Below are 18,839 nucleotides of genomic sequence, written 5' to 3'. Positions count from 1 at the left end.
GTTTGAGTCTCCCAATATCTGCTAATTGGAGTGTAATTATAGCTGTCTATGAGCTGTGACTATAAACAGACTTAGCCAAAATATTTGAAAGAAATCTCCAAGAGAAATAATGACAATTGGTCACATATTTAATACCATATTTAATAAATCCAGTATATATAAATATAAAATAAGATACAGCAGGTTGGCCCAAATAAATATGATTGATTAATTCTGTTCTGGGCACTACAGATTGATGTTCTGTTCACCAAGAGAGTGATTATTTTCATCATTAACAGGAATTTTAGTAAATCTGCTCCTCTTCTTCATGTGACAAAAACAATGAGTATCAGAAAGAAGCAAAATGAGAAGAAGCTGACAAGCTTAGGTTTTATGTGTTCCCTGAAGCCCTCTCAGAGTCCCCAAAAGGTCATGAGACATGAAAAATCTAGCTATTAGAGTAACAATGCATTGATAGTACTAATCAGATCTCCAGAGAAAAGAATTAAAATACTTTGAAATATTTGTCAACATCTTCCAATAATCACTGAAAGGACTAGAACTTCTAATACATCTACTCTCCCTGAAATGCAAACTGGTAAATGCTAAAACTGTGGAGAGGGGAACCTCTACAATTGAAAGCAAGAGCTGAACTGGTCACAGTGTGGATTTTGGTTTCTTTACTTTAGTAATCTACAAAGATATCCATGCCATGGTTTTCACACTTTGAGGGCACCATACATTTATTTCAAAAACAAGTCTTAAGCGTTCAAAAACAAACACCTTCGGCTTAAATGCTTCAAAGAGCCTTTCCTTTGCTTACACCATCCTGATTTTCTCCCCACAAATTACTGTTCTCCAGCCTCCTACAGTCTACACTGACCTATGTACACCAAGCACTTCAAGAATCACTTTAACCATATGGGATATTTCTAATAGGTAGGATCACTTTGACTGTCTGGGAGAGTAATTTATGGAATAAAATAAAGAACAACTTTGTCTCAAGGAAGATACATTCCAGAGATGAGTCCAATTCAAACAGAACGTTCTTCCAGGACAGAAAGCTATTTTTAGGATGAATATGTATCCTGCCACCAAATACAAACTAGAACACCTCTTCTCCCTCCGTGTTTAAATCTGATGTAGAATCTATTGTTCATGCAAGAACTAATACCACTCCCAGACTGACTTATCACCTCCACCAGAAATTTTCCTGTGAGTCCCATAGAAACCATTGGTTTTTCTACAGTTCATCTTCCCTTTGAGAAATGAAGAAAATCCACCTTTCAAAGAAATGGTGAGCAGTACATTTTGTGGGCTTTTACATGAATGAATCCATGCATCTATGGCTACAGCAGTGGATTCCCAAGTGACAACAATCAGGTGGTGCTTGAACATAACTTTTCCCATTCCCTGCAGGTGTGAGAGGAATGTAGTCCCACCTGGGTCTCTCCAACCAACCTACAGCAGGCGAAATAAAATAAAACCTACAGCTGAATCATTTCAGTCATCACTGTTACAGAGACCATACTTAAATCCCAACATCCAGAAATGACACTGCTGGTACTTGAACTTTAATCTATAGTCTCCACAGAGAAAGGAAAATGGAAGTTTCAATATACTACATGGTATGGTTTTGCTAAGAACCTATGATTTTTTTTTTTAACGCAAGCTAAAAAGAATATTGATTTCTTTCTAGTCCACTGCGCACTAAATATAATTTCCACCACTGCTATTTGAGTTATCAGATTAAAATGCCATCTTTCTCACTAAGAAAAGAATCAACAAGTCTTTCTTGAAGTAGAAATGCCTAAGGCTATTTGGTATACTTCAAACAATCTTGGCAGTGGTGGCAGCCAAAACCATACACTGATTCATGAAAAAACATACAGAAAACTCACTCTGGTGCCAGCCAAGCTTAGGGTATATTCACTATTCACTGTGGACTACAAGACATCTAAAACATCCACAGTGATAACTAACATTACAAACTCAATGCTTCACTTCCAAGTTACATACCAAGGGAAGGCCAGAAATGGCAAAAAAACCAAACCAAAACAAAACAAAAAACCCCAAACAAACAACCCTAAAAAAACAAAAACCAAAAAAACCCCACACTGTATAGACTTCTGGAGGTTCAGCAAGTGCAAAAATTTGCACTTGGAGCAGAAGAGTTCCAGACATCTGGCTGAAAAGCAACTGTCTGGAAAGGACCTGTGGTCATCCTGGGTGCGAGGTCAAAGAGCCAACAGTGGCTTGATACCAGCAGCCCATGCTGGCCCTACACTGGGAATAAAGTGGCCAGAAGAAAGGGAAATCATGCTCCACTCACCCCGAATGGGGCTACATGTTGAGCACTGAGCAGGAGTTCAACATCTTCCACAAATGACTGAACCAAGTTATGATGAAGTTGATGATTTTTTTAAGACTGATTAATTGAAGCGAGTAATTCTGCATGCGGCACACAGTTTTTCTTCCAAAAAATTCAACTGTGCAAATTCTTCAGCCACAGTCTGCTCCTTCATAGTGGGTTAATCTTTCAAGTTTATCCTCAAGCAAGGAACTCTAGGATGCCCTTAACAGGAATCACCAGCTACAGAAAGTCTCCTCAACAGCTTAAGCGTTTCCCTAAATGTCCTACACATAGCTCAGAAATCCCTCCCTCTCATTATGACACTGTGAACTTTCTGGAATCTGAAAAAGCATAATTTAGGAGGATAATATGAACCTAATAAATTAGCACAAACCCAAATGGACAAATGAAGGGAAAAAAATTACTGTTTTCTTAAGACACATATTTTTAAGGTTCTAGTAGACACAACCCTAAAAATTATCTCTAGCAAAGAAAAATTACTTAAGGTCTAAAACTATGTTACTGACATTCATTAAATATCCTGTAATTTTTTTTTCATAGAGATTTAATTATACCTTTCATACTACTCATGCATTTAAAGATCTTCTGGTTAGCATTAATTTGAATTCTACTGCCACATAAATTAATACAACTTAGACACATTTATCAGCTCTTTAAATAACAAAGTGATGTGTCCAGGCAGCATATTCTTGAAAAGGAGAAAAAGACATACAATTAAAACCTGAACTGCAACTACTTTACATTTCAGAAAGTTAAAAAGTAGCCTGGAGCAAATTACCTCCAAGAGAAAATCTGGAGAGCAGTTTTGCTTCAAGCAAAGACTTAACAGTATTTAAAAGAAAACAATATGCAGCATGAGTAAATCATATAGCAGACAAAAGGGTCAAAGAAAATAAATGGGTTGTACTCAAGTTAGTATAAATCTGAATGCATTAAGGAAACTTGCAAAGACAGTATTAAGGTCACAGTATTCAACTGGATAATTTTAACCCTGATTTTAACCTTAAATTTAATAAATCATATTATGCATGAGAATTTCCAAGTAGATTTCCTAACTCATTATGCAAATGAACAAAATTATAACTAAATAGCTACAGTAGTTACAGGAAAATCTCTTGCTTTGGTTAAAGGACAGCATATGGTTTACTAATGAACACAATTGCAGTAAATCCTAAGAAAAGTAACAAATCCACATAATTTTAGTTCCCATAAATTTTTGTGCTAAACTGCAGAATGTACTTAGATTTCCTGACAGTAGTAGGAAAACATAAGCTTTGTAGATTCTAACAATTCTGAATATGGTAGATGGAGTTCAGCCACATTTTCATCTTCACCTACTGCTGGCCTAAAAACAAAGCCAGCAATGGTGCTGAATCTCTGAAGATTTACCACACTCAGTTTCCAGAAAGGTTTTTGGTGAGCACTGAGATAAACTCTTCAAAAAAACCTCTTCCAGTACTAGGGGTTATAAACTACATCCCCACACTATAGTAAGTAGTACTGAGGACAAAAGTAACTAAGGTTACTGTACAGAGGAGTTAGTACAAACAGATGCAGAGATTAAGACATTAATAAATGTCATAGATGCAGAATAGATGTGGAGGTGGGACACTGGAACAGGTTGCCCAGAGAAGCTTGTATCTTCCTATAAAGTGTTCAAGGCCAGGTTGGATGGGGCTTTCAGCAACCTGGTCTAGTGGAAGGCGTCTTTAAGGTCTCTTCCAACCCAAACCAATCAATGATTCTGTAAGATTAAGATCATGACTCAAAACACAAACAAAATATGTGGTTTGGATATAGATATATTTTTCTGTAGTTACAATATAGCCATTGTAGTTACAATATGTAGCCATGCAAAGCCATGCACCTGCATCCAATCCTGCTCCAGCCAGTGGCAGGTTTTCAATAGACTTCATTAGATACTAAATTAAAACTACACAAAGGCTGTTAAAAACCTGTCAGGATATTAAAGATGACATTGCTGCTGTTCAATAGAAACATGTACAGTAACCTTAGTGTCCCAACAAACCTAGGTAGTGCATTTCAGCTTTTAAAAACTTGCCAGAGTAAAAAAAAAATTAAATTAAAATAAAATAAAAATTTCTGTTATCTAGTCCCTACCATTTCTATAGCAGGATGGCATGAGAGACTGAAATGTTAATGGTTTGCAATTGCAAAACCATTTGCAATTGCAGCAGGTGCTTTGCCAAGGTTTGGTTTCCAAGGTCACAGCCCAGGGGCAGAGGGGCTGAGCACCCACCAGCAGAGCTGGGGTCTGAGCCATGTGAGGGAGAAGGCAGGTAAGAAGCAGAGGTCAGATAATGCTTTTATCACCCTTAGATAACAGGCTCAGCTGCACAACCTCTCCCTGGGAAGGACCAGGGCATTCACACACAGGCCTGAAGGTTTTCAGTCCTTCTGATGGGGCACAACTGGCTCAACCACTCTGTCATGAGAGGCAGCTGCTGTGTCTTTGAAGGTGTCATAAACCACCAAAGACCCCCAGAGGGCCTTCCCTCTGCCTAATTTTTGGGGCTTTCCACCAGAGGACTGCATGTGATTTACAGTGTTACATCAGACAGCATAAAGCAAACCCCTCCAGTAAGGGAGAGATGTCTGACATAAATAAAACATTCATTAACCCACTGAACTTTGTGTTTTGGGGGCTTCCCCCACTCCCAGCTGATCAAGATGGAGATCATCACTTCAACTAACAGGCACCAAATAACAACAAAGTCTCCTTGCCAGATGGGTGGTGATGTCTTTCCACTATCAAATCTTATCCTTTTCTTCTCATTCTTTCTTTCCCTTATGCATTTTCTGAACTGGTATCTTTATACTTTTGTACTGTTATATTACTACAGATAGATAATAACCAAAATGGTTACATACCTCCTTTCCAAGGCAAGCCCATTATTCTAAAATAATCCCTACACAAATATATCTGTATTATATAGTAAAAACCAGTCATTCAGTGTCATTTCATTCTAATCTGCTGCAAGAGATGTATTAACAAGAATCTCAGCTTCCCTTGCCTTCAGGGGTGAGTAATAACAAAGAGAAAATGCCATTAGCTTTTTCCTTATCATAACATGATAAAATCCTGACCCTGTCCTTCAACCAGCTCTGCTGATATTAATATGTTTAACTGGGATCTTACCTAAGAAGGCTGCCAGACTTCCCCTAAAAACTCATTTTCAGTTAAATGGTGTAGAAAAAGGGACTCTTCGCATTTTAAAAAGACCTCCCTGCACCTGAGGGTCATCTACAGATCAATTAATCAAGTCCAAGATGATTCTGAGTCACATCTGTGTCCTTTAATGACAGTAAAAGAATAGTATTCAGTGACACTTCCAGGTCTTGCCCTCCCAAGATTCTACGGATATACATACAGAGAGCAGAAAGAACTTGGCAGAGAGTACCAAATGAGTTGTGGTTTTGGCTGGACTACACTTTTCTAAAATAAAGATTCCTGGAACTCAAACAGTAGCAAGTACTGCAGATAAAAGCCAAGTACCACTACAATCAAGTCAAGCAGCAAATGGAAATGGAATAATTGTAGTCAAGGAAGGAATTCTGTGTCCTTATTTCTCTCCCCAGCAGTGCTTGGATCTACATATTCTTGCTGTCTCTGAAGTCTGAGCAGGGAGGATTACTTCCAGAGAGAGAAATTCTGAAAATTTAAAGCTTTAGGGTCTTGCTTTAACAGAGACGCAACAGTTGCCTTCTGGCAGGAATTAAAGCTGACACAGAAATTTCACAAAAGGAATTAAAAGATGATCTGGAAAGTGGCCAAAAGGAAATCAAAGGAACTTTAGCAGTATGAAGACACATACCAGAAGCACATGAAAAGGAACTTCAAGACAGACCATTAGGTTTAAGAGTTAAGGTTACCCATCTGTTGCCTGGGTAGAAGGCTCTGTGAACCAGGGGAAAATGTTAATTATTCCTGTGAGATATTTAGTCAAAAAATATTCATGCTCTTTTACATAATTTCCAGTCTTGACCACATGTCAGCTGTCAAGGGGAACAGATGTACTTTAGATTCAGCCCCCAAATTTGACCTATAGGACCTGATCAATTTAGCCTTCTTTCAGTTCTTAAGTGTGGTCTGTTACTGGATCTGAGAATCAGACTGGGCAAAAAAGACTACCTGATAGCCAGTCTGACAGCTATCTGTGAGTTCAAAGATCTTATATACAGATAAATTACAGCTCATACCTTATGTTGTTGTAAATTAACTGTTGTAAATATTAATACTAATTGTTGTAAATATCTAATATAGGCATGAGTAATCAGTTATTTTACAGAAATACACCATAAAAAGTGGACAGTTTTTAAAGCAGCTAGTTTTGAAAACAGAAATGGAAATCCATGGAAATTATCTAAGTAGCCCCACAGCTGAAGAGATGGGCTCTGGGGGTTTTTATTTGTAGAAATGTTAAAGGGATCTGTTGGACTACTGCTTTTAAGAACTATTATGATGAACAGATGTTTTACCCCATCTCTGCTTTAGCCCAATGTGCTACTATTGAGCTCTGTCAATAAACTCTGCTCATGCTTCCATCAATAAAAACAGTTTTTGAAAAAAGGAAAATCTTTCTGCGTTCCATCAGAAGGTTTTTCAGCAGAGCACAAAACAAGGAACAGAAAAAAAACTATTCTTTAGATAAACTCACAAGAACCACCACTTACAAGCTAAAAGACTAGACTTTAACAAGTTCCTTGTCCAGGATATGTAAACTAGTGAAGTTACTGTTTTTATATGAAAAAATTGTCCTCAAGTTTGCTTGAAGTGTGCAGCAGCTCTCCCAGTGGCAGGTTCCACCTATAATGGCATGCCCTAGTTAAAATGTTTAGGTGCCTTGCTGTCATGTGTAGTCAAGCCTCATCTAGCTTTTTGTATTTATTTTAAACTTGCAGCTATTAGCACTATTTCCCCAATATATCTTGCCTTGCAAAATCCTGCACGGTTTCCCTTACACAATAAAATCTCAGATGATGGAGTCAATATCTGGACTGCAGTGCAAAAACTCTAAAGGCAAAGTACAGGGGGCCCTGGTAAGCTCTTTTATTCCTTTCCTCAATTTCATTATATGGATTCTATTATTGTGTTAGATTATGTCTGTGCTCTTATGCACAAATTTCTCTATTAAGATTTTTGGATCAAAGGTGACTTAGCAGGAGGGACATTAAAATGTCCCTCTCTGAAACATTTGCCACATTTCAGAAAAGAAGACTGCCAAACTGAGGAGTTTTCAAGAAAACTGTATAAATTCAACTACTAAAAAGAAAATGACTGAATTCGGTCATTAAAATGTAAAATATAGGAATAGCTTCCTGTGCTAACCTCTATATAACTACAGTCATCAAATCTCATCTGTAATAACCAGGCTGGTGTTTGCTCTGTGGAATCCAGACTGCTAATTCTTCCCATTTACAACAACTCCCTGGCTTTCAGGAACAAAAATAATTTTCTGTCTAAATATACTTACACTTAACAATCAGAAATGAATCCCTCTGCAAACAACTCTTCACACTGGCAATCACCTTTGTTAGTAATTATTTATAGTGCAGAAGCATCAAAGCTTGCTGCTTTCACATTTAACATTACTACATGACTACCATTTCCCTGGTACATCCAGGATAGCTGTCAGACATTTTTCCAATACACTCAGAGTTTGTATTTCCTTCCATCCTTCCACTGTGCATAAATACTGCAAAAGCCTTATAACAAGGTGGTTTTGAAGGAGCACAGCAGTAAGCTTCCCTCCTCTGGAAGTCTTCACCACTCTGACCAAACTGATGCCCACTGAGCAGGTCACAGGGAGCAGCAATGGGACTCTGGTGGAAAATCTGCACCAGGACAAGACAGCCCTGCCCATGGTCCCTGTGCTCTCAGGAGCAGGCAGCTCTGCCAGCAAGGGACAAATGTCAACCAGGCCAGGTTTGATGGCATTTTCTGAAGAAGCCTAGATGGGTAGGCTAACCTTCCCCTCTGATACTTCCCATGTGATGGGAGGGACTCCAACAGCAGCAGGGAAGAAAAGATGGGTGTCCCAGGCTACAGATTCCTCTGGAGAATGGCAATTTGCTCACAATAATGGCAGCCATGTCAATTTCAAACCAAATCCTCAATTTTAAATGCCTTGAAATTAATTTGAAGGTTGGAAAAGTAAAAGATATTTTCAATAAAACAATTTTAAACAAAAAAGCTGGGAAAAATTAACACAACAAAGAGTTGGTTGTTTGTACTCTGTAGAAATCATATTCATCAGTAATTTCTGAACCACAGTTCAAAGTTAAGGCAACTAAAATCCTTTATTTGGATGTAGTGTGAATTCTTGCAGCTAGTAAATTTTGAAATTTTAATATAATTGACTGATTTGCAATATCATAATTGCTAACAGATGCAACTCATTTGTTTTAAAACTAGCACTTTTTGTAATGTTTTGTTTACACAGTAACACAAAAGGCCTGTACTCTGTTTCCCTCATTTTTGTGAAATGCATGTGGAAGCACAGAAATTTCTACTCTACCAAATAAGGCCACACTTAATCATGGAAAATGAAATCAACATTCAAGGAAACAGTTTTTCAGAAAGCTGCAGCTCATCACCACCCCAGATGAAAATCAGAAGTTCAAGGACACTGCTCTCACACCACGGTGGAAGGAAAGTTTTGCCCCAGTCAGAGACAAGCGTCACTGCCCTGAGCAGCACTGTCACACATAGACCAGAACACTCTGTGAGTCATTTGGGACCTGAAGGACAGTGCCCTACCTGCCAGCTCCTACTGCCTCCCCATGCTGGAACTTCTCCACAGCCATTCCAGGACTTCCAGATTCACATTTCAAGCACAGCAGCTGGGAGGAATACAGGCACACCAGAAACAGGCAGTAGCAGTGATCCACAAACCCTCTGTGAGTGTAGCATACTCTTGTGTTACAACATGCACAAAATTATATTCTTATATATAATTATACCTGAGCAGTGAGAATAACCATCATCCCTGTGACTTTACTTCACTCTTAGTAAGGCATTCCAGGAAATTCTGTAAGGTGTAATAATTCACATCTACCTATTTCAAAGAAACTGGAAATGTGAATTCCACTTTGATCTTCACTGCTGATTAAAGAGAATATACTTGACCTAAATCTTCCATTCAAAAGAAGACTATAGAATACACATCTGACTTCATCTTGTACTGGTTATTCCCATGTCACAGATCTGCATGCAGCAATAAAAGATATCAAATCAAGCAGGGCGTCAAATTAACATGTAGCATGATGAAGGGTCTCATGTGCTACCTTGGCAGTCAATTCAGGCCTACACTCACCAGTCCACTGTGCCTATTTGTTGCATTTTTCTTTATTATTATTACTATTATTATTATTATGTATTTTATTCATTGAAAATTTCTTTTTATCACAGCACAATGTAGAAATAAAGACATTATATCAGAAATTATTTATGAAATAATGACAGATTCTGATTTACAGCCATACACTTTTCAAAGACTTTGTGCCAGGTTCTATCATAAATTGAAACCTCTCAAACAGTACAACATGACTGGATGAAAGTTTAGAAATAAATTATTGCTAATTGGTGACCAGCCCATTGCTTGAAAACTATTTTTTGTTTCTATTTGAAATGCTCATTAACATCTTAGAATAAGGAGAATATGGAGTCATTAAAATCTGAGATAATTAAATAAACAATCATTTACTTTTAATTAAACTCATTTGATCTTTATTTCTACTAGAAACCGGCCCAGAAACTGGTAGAGCAGGTTATGGTTATCTTCAATGCAAACAGCACTACCAGCATTAGCCTCAAAATTAACAGAAATTATGTTATTTTGTACAGTCAATGATTATTTGCAACACTTGAGTCACAGGAACAACAAAAGCACTGCAAACAGGAAGAAGTATGGTAACAGTAACTAAATTCTAATCAGACTTGCATTGAACTAGAGAATAATAAACCAACTCTCCGTCTTTTACTTTTTTCTGTACTCTAAGTAAAACACATAAATGTCATTATAATACAGATGTTTACATCCTTTTCTTCTCTTTTTTGTAACAGATGGATCAGTGAATATGAAAGAGACAAACACTGTTATATTTAACAGTACAGATCCCAAACCCTGTCATATTAATAATTCACAAAAGTCACTGAACTGCATGGCATATTGTTCTGAGGGTTTATTAGGAATCAAATCTCCTAATGTACATTTTTATTATTTGTCTTTCACTGGCAAAATGCAGTCTGCTTTTATTTGCATTGAAGCAATAATAAAAACAGGAAGAAGAGCTTTTCAGCAAGGTAACACTCCTGAGAATAGGAACTCTCTTACCATATAGAAGGCTGCTTTGCTCAGTGGGGCTTTTGTTCTTGGTAAAGAATTGGGGAACTCTCACCAGGAACAAGTAAAATAGACCATACTTATGACTAAGGGCAAACTCAGCATTAACCTGAGAACCATGGAAATAGTTGATCAGGAAAGTGCCTCAGCATGGCTAGAAGTTCATTTAAAACCCTTTCTTGTTTAAAAAAATCCCAAAAGTTCCCATATTAACTTTATCAATTTTTTTGAGATTATTACCTTTCCCTGGCCACAGGGAAATTAGCCTGAAATTACACTGAGATTATACTGTGAGCAAAAAATTTCTGTTCTCTTGGCAGACAGTCCTTGGGCAAAGCCTTGCAATGGTGATTCAATAAACTGTGGATGGAAAGTTCCAAGGATACAACTAGTAATGATGCAGTAACACAACATAAACAGTAAGGATGGATTACCTTTTTATGGCTGTAATAAAAGATAGTTCTTAGTTATAAAATATTCAGTGTTATTGTATAGTGTTTCACATTTTAAACTGATGCAAGAGCAACATCTACCATTCTCTAAATTCACCATTTAAATATATGATGTATTGCTGAAATGCCTGGTTTACTTATATGTTTGCATGGAAAACATATAAAAAATATACTGCTAAGTACAGTTTTCATGATACATACACTAAATAAACTCCTCCCATGGTGAACAATGACACTGACTCTGCCTGCACAACACTGTTTATTTTTACATCATTCAATACTTTTAAACTGTCAGTTTCAATTAGAAAAAAATCTGGCAGACACAGTGAGCTTGCATGGATCGTATTTCTATGCCTGTGTTTATCTTACACACACACTGCAGAGCTCATGTCCTGAACTTCTGGTTTTAAGGCTTATATGTAGCTCAGTCTATTACATATAACAGCTATATAGTTAAATATAGTATAAACATTTCTATTTATAATGTTTCTAGTCTGCTGGCACCTGGAAAAGCTCCAGATTGCTGCAAGTATGTTCTTTTTCAGCTCCTTGTTGTCACTGTCACGGAAGGAGCTCAGCTTTAGCTAATATTCTATATGGTCCTTTTCTTCTGTTAATACATCTTGATCACTTCTCCAGGACCTCTAGCACTATACAGCAACCAAATACATTTATTATTTGAATGGTGAGTGCAAGATCATCTGCTGATTACATATGCATGCAAAGAGAGCCAAGGTTGCCATCAGTCCCTAAGGGCAATCCACCAAAACCACTGATCCAGCATCAGAGATTTATTCCTCTGCAAACAGGAAGATTGCAGCCCAGCCTAATCACACTTGGTAAAGCTTTAAGGGCACATGTGACACTGGTGAATAACTGCTGAGTGGAGAACATGACATTAAATGCAGATCCAAACCAAGTTAACTGCACACCTTTGAAACATCTCCTGAGCTCAGAGTGGCTTGAAGTGCCCTCTTAGGATGATCTAACAACCAGTCCTTAAAATTCCTTGAAGAGGCAGGTCTTCTTCTGAGGAGGCAGAAACAAGTCAACACTAACACACTCCTGCTCTTTGGGAAAACTGGCAACAGCAAACTGAGAAACTCCAAAGATCCAGCCTAGGATCAACATCCTAACCCCAATCCTGATTTATGATTTCTTCATCAAGTACATTTGGCAAGCAAAACAGAGACAACAATATTATGAGCCTAATAAATGTAGCATGAATGGAGGACTTTGAATGTGTAGCTGGTGCTGCATCATGGCAAGCTGACAGTGTAATTCACTCTGGCTAAATCTATCCTGCCTTTTCTGGCTGTTGGACAGAACTGCTGGCCCATGTCACCCGCACAGACATTGCCTTAAATATCTGTGCTGTGCAGATCAAGCTTCAGGCAGTACCAATGTTTGGTTTTCCTGGATGCTGAACCCCACATTGAGCTGCAGGTTTGGGTGAGTGAGCAAAGGGACAGGACTGCAGTGCAAGCCAGAGTGGCAGCAATGCTCCAGCTCTGCCTCTGTGGCTGCACCCAACTAAGCTGCATGAATAAAGATTACAAAGTCAGCAACATCACTTGGATGGAATAAACCTTATTAATCCAAATCTTCAAGGCTACTCACAACATTCATCTGAATATCACTGTGAATAAAAGAACCAAATCCATGCACAGTAAGACATAACTATATCCTGTTTAACAAGGGGCAAAGTTATGCTTTGACAAGGTTTACCCCTGTTCACCCTCAACTCAAGGAAAAAAAATAAGTAACACAAGTAACTACACTAAGAATGAGCAATAATTTCCATTCTAAAACTGTTTCAAAATCAGTTCTGTAAAAAGATTAAAATCATCAATATTCACAACATAAATCCTGAATTGCTGGACGTTGAGAGGAAGAGTTACCTCTTGTACTTTTCTTAATAAGGAGAAATCAGTGAACTAGACTGACCAATGGTTAGCTTGAGCCAGCAGGGTGTTACTTGTTTGCTATATTCATCCAATTAATACTCAGGTATTAAAGTCTAATTCGAATTATATTTGAGATGTTTATGAAAGAAACAATCATAAATTTCTTTTTGGCAGATGAAAATTGATAATTTTGTCTAATTTTGATTACTGAAGAAGAGAGATACTAACTTCTATCATTAAGGCAAAAAGAAAAAAAAGGCCCCAAAATCTGTTTTTATTATCTGTAGAGGACTTTTCTTTACAATCATTAAGAAAAAAAAGGGTTACTTTATCTTCTATAATAAGTATTTCACATGGTTATGATTCAGTATGTTCTATACTGCACTGCTAATTCTTATAATTCTTCAAACATCATATTTTAGGACATTAATACACATGATTAACTTTTTCACAGAAGTTAAGCCACATGGAACCAAATGGTACAATTTGGCCATATAAAAATCCAGATAGTGCAGGTCACCTTCTGCCCAACTGCATCAGTGCAACTCCACTGGCTCCACTTGCATTTGCAGGCCTAGACCAGGGGAGGAACCTGTGTCTCTCCAGAACCTGGATATATAAACATCTTTTTATTCCTCCCCAAAACAGAGACACTCCATAAAAAGGCAGGGATCAATTTACAGGCTAGATTTGTCTGCATGCAACCTGCAATACGCCTTCACCCACCAGAGAAGAATTTCTCCAAATAAATTAGGGATCACAGAGGTCAAACACATCTTTTAATACAGTTTGGCAGAAATAATGAATTTTGCACATTATTTCTGTAAATTTCTGTAAATTTCTGTAAATTTCTGTAAATTTCTGTAAATTTCTGTAAATTTCTGTAAATTTCTGTAAATTTCTGTAAATTTCTGTAAAATACAGAGTAATGAAATTAACCTGGCAGTTGAGTAAGAGTGGCACCATTGATTCCTACAACTTTTTGCCCCTACCAGGAATACAGAAACCACCCCAGGCAATTCACTGCCCAGAATCAGATCCTGGGTGGCTGATCCCAAGGCCCTGAGCAGTCCTGTCAGTTTTACCATTAATCTTAAGCACAGGTAACACCAAGGGAACTCGAGGATTGAAGGACATCCTCTGCCCACTAAGGCACAGAAGCCTTTTCTATCTCCCCCCTTCCCCCAAGTGACAATTTTCTTGCCCTCTCCCCCACAGACTCTGTCTGCACAGTAATGAAGGATCATGTTTCTCCCATCCAACCCATCTTCTCTTCCCATGCCTCTCCTCTCTCCTCAGTGCTCCTGCAGTTGCTGTGGCAATAACACATTTTACTGACCCAACACCTCCTGGGCAACTGGTTCCCACAGCTGTGGTGCAAAAGGCAATTAAGATAAAACACAGCTCTGCAATGAATCACAAGCCTGAACAGATCTCAGAGGTCATCTAGTCCATTCCTCTGCCCCACGGGAGGCTCAGCTATCCCCACGTCATTTCTTACAGACATCTCTGTCACCTGCTTTTAAAAACTTCAGCAATAAAAATCACTCAAGCTCCCTAGGCAATATATCCCAGTGTTTCACCACCTTTGCAAAGAAGTTCAATCTTTCCTCACAGCTCACATTTTCTAAGCCTCAGATATTTTTTCTCTCTTTCTTTACAAGCCATACCAGATCTTTTCTATTTTCTTCACATAAGCAACTCCAATTAAGGCAGTTTACTTCAAAAGCTACTTTTGAAAGTGATCATGGAAAAATTTGCTGTATATTGCAGCTGGAATTAAATCACCTTTTCCCATTGTGTGGCTGTAACATAATTTTAAAGACTTTAAATGCAAATTTATTCATGTTCTGCTTGCTTTAATGCCATATTGTAGTTGTGCATATGCAACAGGAGAAACAGGGCCAGGTGGTCACTGTTGTCATATATGTGTCTATAATGCCAATTATAGTACAAGAGTTAGAGTGTAACAACAAATCAAAAAATTGTTGAGATTTAAAAACCAATTCAATTTTCCACAGCCAAGGTAAAGCCACATTTGTTACAGATAATCCCAATGTTAGAAAATAATGACCTATCAAAGAGATGAAATTTGACTTTGCTCAAGAAAGCAGTTTTGTTAGGAACACCTTCCATCCGCAAGTGAGAGCAGAGCAAATCAGACTCGGCTCACAGCTTCCCCATACCCTGAATTCATATGGCATCTGACTGTCTGGGCTTCTTTACATCACTGAAAAAGTAAACCAGCAAAAGAAGTAAAGCAATGCTATAGTTAACCCACATCTTCATGATTATTGCTGGCTCTACTTTCCTCAGTGAATAGTTAGAGGAAGAAAATACATATAAGGGTTAGAAATACCTCCTTTTGTAAATTAATTTAGTCTGCTGCATGGAATAGCAAGCACAGAGGACACCACTTACCAAGACTTTAAAACTCTGAAAATGAGATAAAATTTTGGTTATTCATGAACAACAAGGAATTGGTAACTTCTCTAACACACTGGACACCACACAAAGCGTTTCTTCATTTTAAATGGTGGATTACAAAAGCCAAAAAAAACCTTGGATTGGACCCCAAAGAAGTATAGCAAGGTAACACAATACTGCCTTTCTATTGCTGCTATATACTGCACTTAACTTTCACAGGACCAAATACAAGACCTGTGAAAGGACTGCAGGCCTTTGCAGTTGAGAAGTCTTAAAGTTATTTCAAGGAGCCAAATCATTAAACAAAAAAATAAAAAATCCCACAGAAGAACAAACAAAGCACATCTAAAGCACCAGTTTAACTAATGTATTCATTATGCATTTTTAACTAAGTGTATCAATGAGAAATTAAAATTCGTGATGCTCCTCTTTGAGCTGAAGGTCTCCTTGGAAAAATTTCACAGATAAATCCATTCCCTCATGACTTCCAAGATCTTTTAAAAGGTGTGGCAATGTCAGATAAAACAGCTGTGAAGAATTCTATTACACCTGACAAACTCTGCATTCCAAACAAGAATTACACTAGTCCGAGATGAAAAACTAATATTTTGCTACTGAAGATTTCAAGAACAGATGCCAATATATTTCATGATGACTTCTGATCACAGGAAAAATATAAAACAGATCAGCATTGATATTCAAATTGTATTTTTAGCCATTTCAGACAAGCCCCTCTATGTGCAATGACAGAAGAACATCCAGTCCTTATGATCCAAGTATCAAGTGAAGATAAAACATTAGAAAAATCTAACACTTGCCCCAGCAGTGTCACAAAACTACTAAAAATCCCCATCTAATTTTTAGAACACTCATGACATATAAAAGGAGAATATGGATTTGAAAAATCCACATTATTTTCCTCAGATGACAAAACAGAGAGACCTGAAAATTCCATTTTTAACATTGCTGCACATCTGAAATTAATCATGTATCAAGTACACTGCAGTAATTATACCGTGCATTTTGCAGAATCCAAGGCATGAATTAACAAATTTAAACAAAGTTCCTTCAAACAGGTGACCACATCTCAAAACATAAAACATCATTCTGAAAACAAGAAATTAACCAAAACTTCAAAACAAATTTGAAAATGCACCAAAACATGAAGCAGAGTGCAAAGAATGTCCTAGAGGCAAGATTAGCAAGCAATTACACCAGTCACTGGTAACAGTTACAATACACAGCATTTTTAATTTTTCTTCTGAAAAATCTGCCGTGTGGTCGTGGTATGACAAAAATCATCCTACTGTTTTCTCCAATCTAAAACAATTCAAATCATCAATAATCAAGAGAGCATCAGCTGATCACGTTTCAGGATGCAGCATGGGAGTATTAAGTGACTGAGCATTGATCAAATGACGACAGAATCTGGAGACTGTGTCTCAAGGAGTACTGGGTGACCCTGATGTTAAGCATGTTCATATTATATAAGCCTACACTGAGTTACTGTTGCTGCTGCTGAAAAGTGCTGTTAAAACTGCACATACAGATATATTTGCAAAGTCAAGCACCTACAAACACATTTCTCCTGTTCAATCAATCTTAAAATGGCCTACTCTTAAACCAACTTTCTGGCAAGGAAATACAGACCAGTACCTGACCCAACCATTTCACGTCCTCAAGGTAAATTCTCCCAGCATTTAATGTATGTCACCTCAGGAAAATTCCTTTTTATGTAATAACCTTCAAGTCACTGCATGATTTAAAATGAAGGTGCCTTTTCTTTTCTCATGTACCTCGCACAAGGAACAGAAAGCAAGCAGCAGCATTTCAAAAGATGAAATCCCTTCTAAATGCCTTCTAAATGTATACAGTTCTCTAGGGAACAATCAACCGAGCAATGTCTGTAATGCTCAGGATATAATTACCAAAACGAGATGCATAACCTTCATTACACCAGCAAACAGTTAACTTTACAGATTATTTCTCTTACTTTGGTGTTCTCAAACCTTTCTTTTTTTTTTTTTTCAGTGATCAAGTGCTTCCAATCTTCCACATTGCAGCTACTGAGCATTCAATGCCAGGTGCCGCACACCTCACTAGCAGAAACTCAGCACAATGCAAGACCTTCTCCAGCCCGTGTACTTTCATACACTGCTGTAGCACGACAGAACGTCTTCGGGATTCAGCAAATTCAGACAGATTCTGTTGCTACATCCCACAGAAAAAACGCCCTGAAATCCCCCCCTGTTTAAAAAAGGAAAAAAGGAACAGCCTACATCTCCAAACATGACAGTGCATTCCTAGCATAGAATATGCAACGCAAGAAGAGAAAAATTACAGTATTTATGTTACCTTCGGTCACATAGTTGTGGTCTCGCAGAAAGCTGTGGTTAATTTTCCGTGTGTCCGTGTCCTCGCCCATTTACAGCAGGATTACTCAGCATGCCTATCCGCAGTGGACTGATAGCATCAGCAGAGGTCGTCACAAGAGCACCATCCATGCTGCCACTGCCTAGCAGAGGCGGGGAACACACCGGGCCACTGAGCACAGCATAATGAGGGCTATTGAGGCAGCACAGATTGGGAGGGGGGCGAATAACGAGCGGGAAAAGAAAAATTAAAAAACAGAAGAAGAAAAAAGAGGAGGGAAAAGGGAAAAAGAAGTAGCGGGAGAACGCCGGAGGGAAAAACGGCTCCGAGAAATTACGGACGCAGAAAGCCAGCAGGGAGCTTGCGTGAAGGGAATACTTCTCGCACAGTTAAAGAATAGCCCAGTTGTGTCGCAGGTACTCCGAGCACGGGTGGCCCCGCAGCGGCGCGGCCGGGCTGCAGCAGCGGGAGCCGCCCGCAGCCGTGCCGAGCCGAGCCGAGCGGAGCCGAGCCGAGCTGCCCGCAGCCGAGCGGAGCCGAGCCGTGCCGAGCCGAGCCGAGCCGAGCCGTGCCGAGCCGAGCGGGTCGGGCCGCGCCGCTGTCACACGCCCGCGCCGCATCAGCGCTGGCCCCTCCCCGCCCGCGGCCCAACCGCACCGCATCTGCATGGAGCAAAGTGAAAAATGACACTGCAGGTAATTATTTCAGCTCCTCCGCCGGGGAGATGGGCAAGGAGAAGAGCTGAGGGAGGGAATGAGGGAGAAGAAACTTCAAGCTGATTAAAGGCGTTTGCATCGACACGTACTGCACACGGACATGCGGCCGCGATTTTGTGCTAGTCTTGCTGTCATCTGCAGCAAAAGCAACAGTCGTTCAATGTCAGCCTCTATAAATATTACCGAAACTGCCAAATATCTGCCTGTGCAAAAGGATTCGTCAGAGGCTAGGCAACCTCTGACGA

At 38.8% G+C, this 18,839-nt stretch overlaps 1 protein-coding gene across 2 annotated transcripts in view; it reads right to left on the bottom strand.

Annotated features, from left to right (window-relative positions):
• Positions 1-18,528, bottom strand: part of PPP2R2C (protein phosphatase 2 regulatory subunit Bgamma) — a 133,971-nt gene extending 115,443 nt beyond the window's left edge. For both annotated transcript variants that reach the window (XM_084204800.1, XM_084204801.1), the window contains exon 1: positions 17,861-18,528. In XM_084204800.1, the coding sequence (XP_084060926.1) occupies positions 17,861-17,930 (70 nt within the window). In that variant the 5' untranslated portion in view covers positions 17,931-18,528. The remainder of the gene's footprint in view (positions 1-17,860) is intronic.
• Positions 18,529-18,839: the final 311 nt, after the last annotated feature.

Source organism: Fringilla coelebs (assembly GCF_963513975.1).
Source record: "Fringilla coelebs genome assembly, chromosome: 4".
NCBI classification, from domain to species: Eukaryota; Metazoa; Chordata; class Aves; order Passeriformes; family Fringillidae; genus Fringilla; species Fringilla coelebs.
This window is presented reverse-complemented; position numbering and strand designations above follow the sequence as displayed.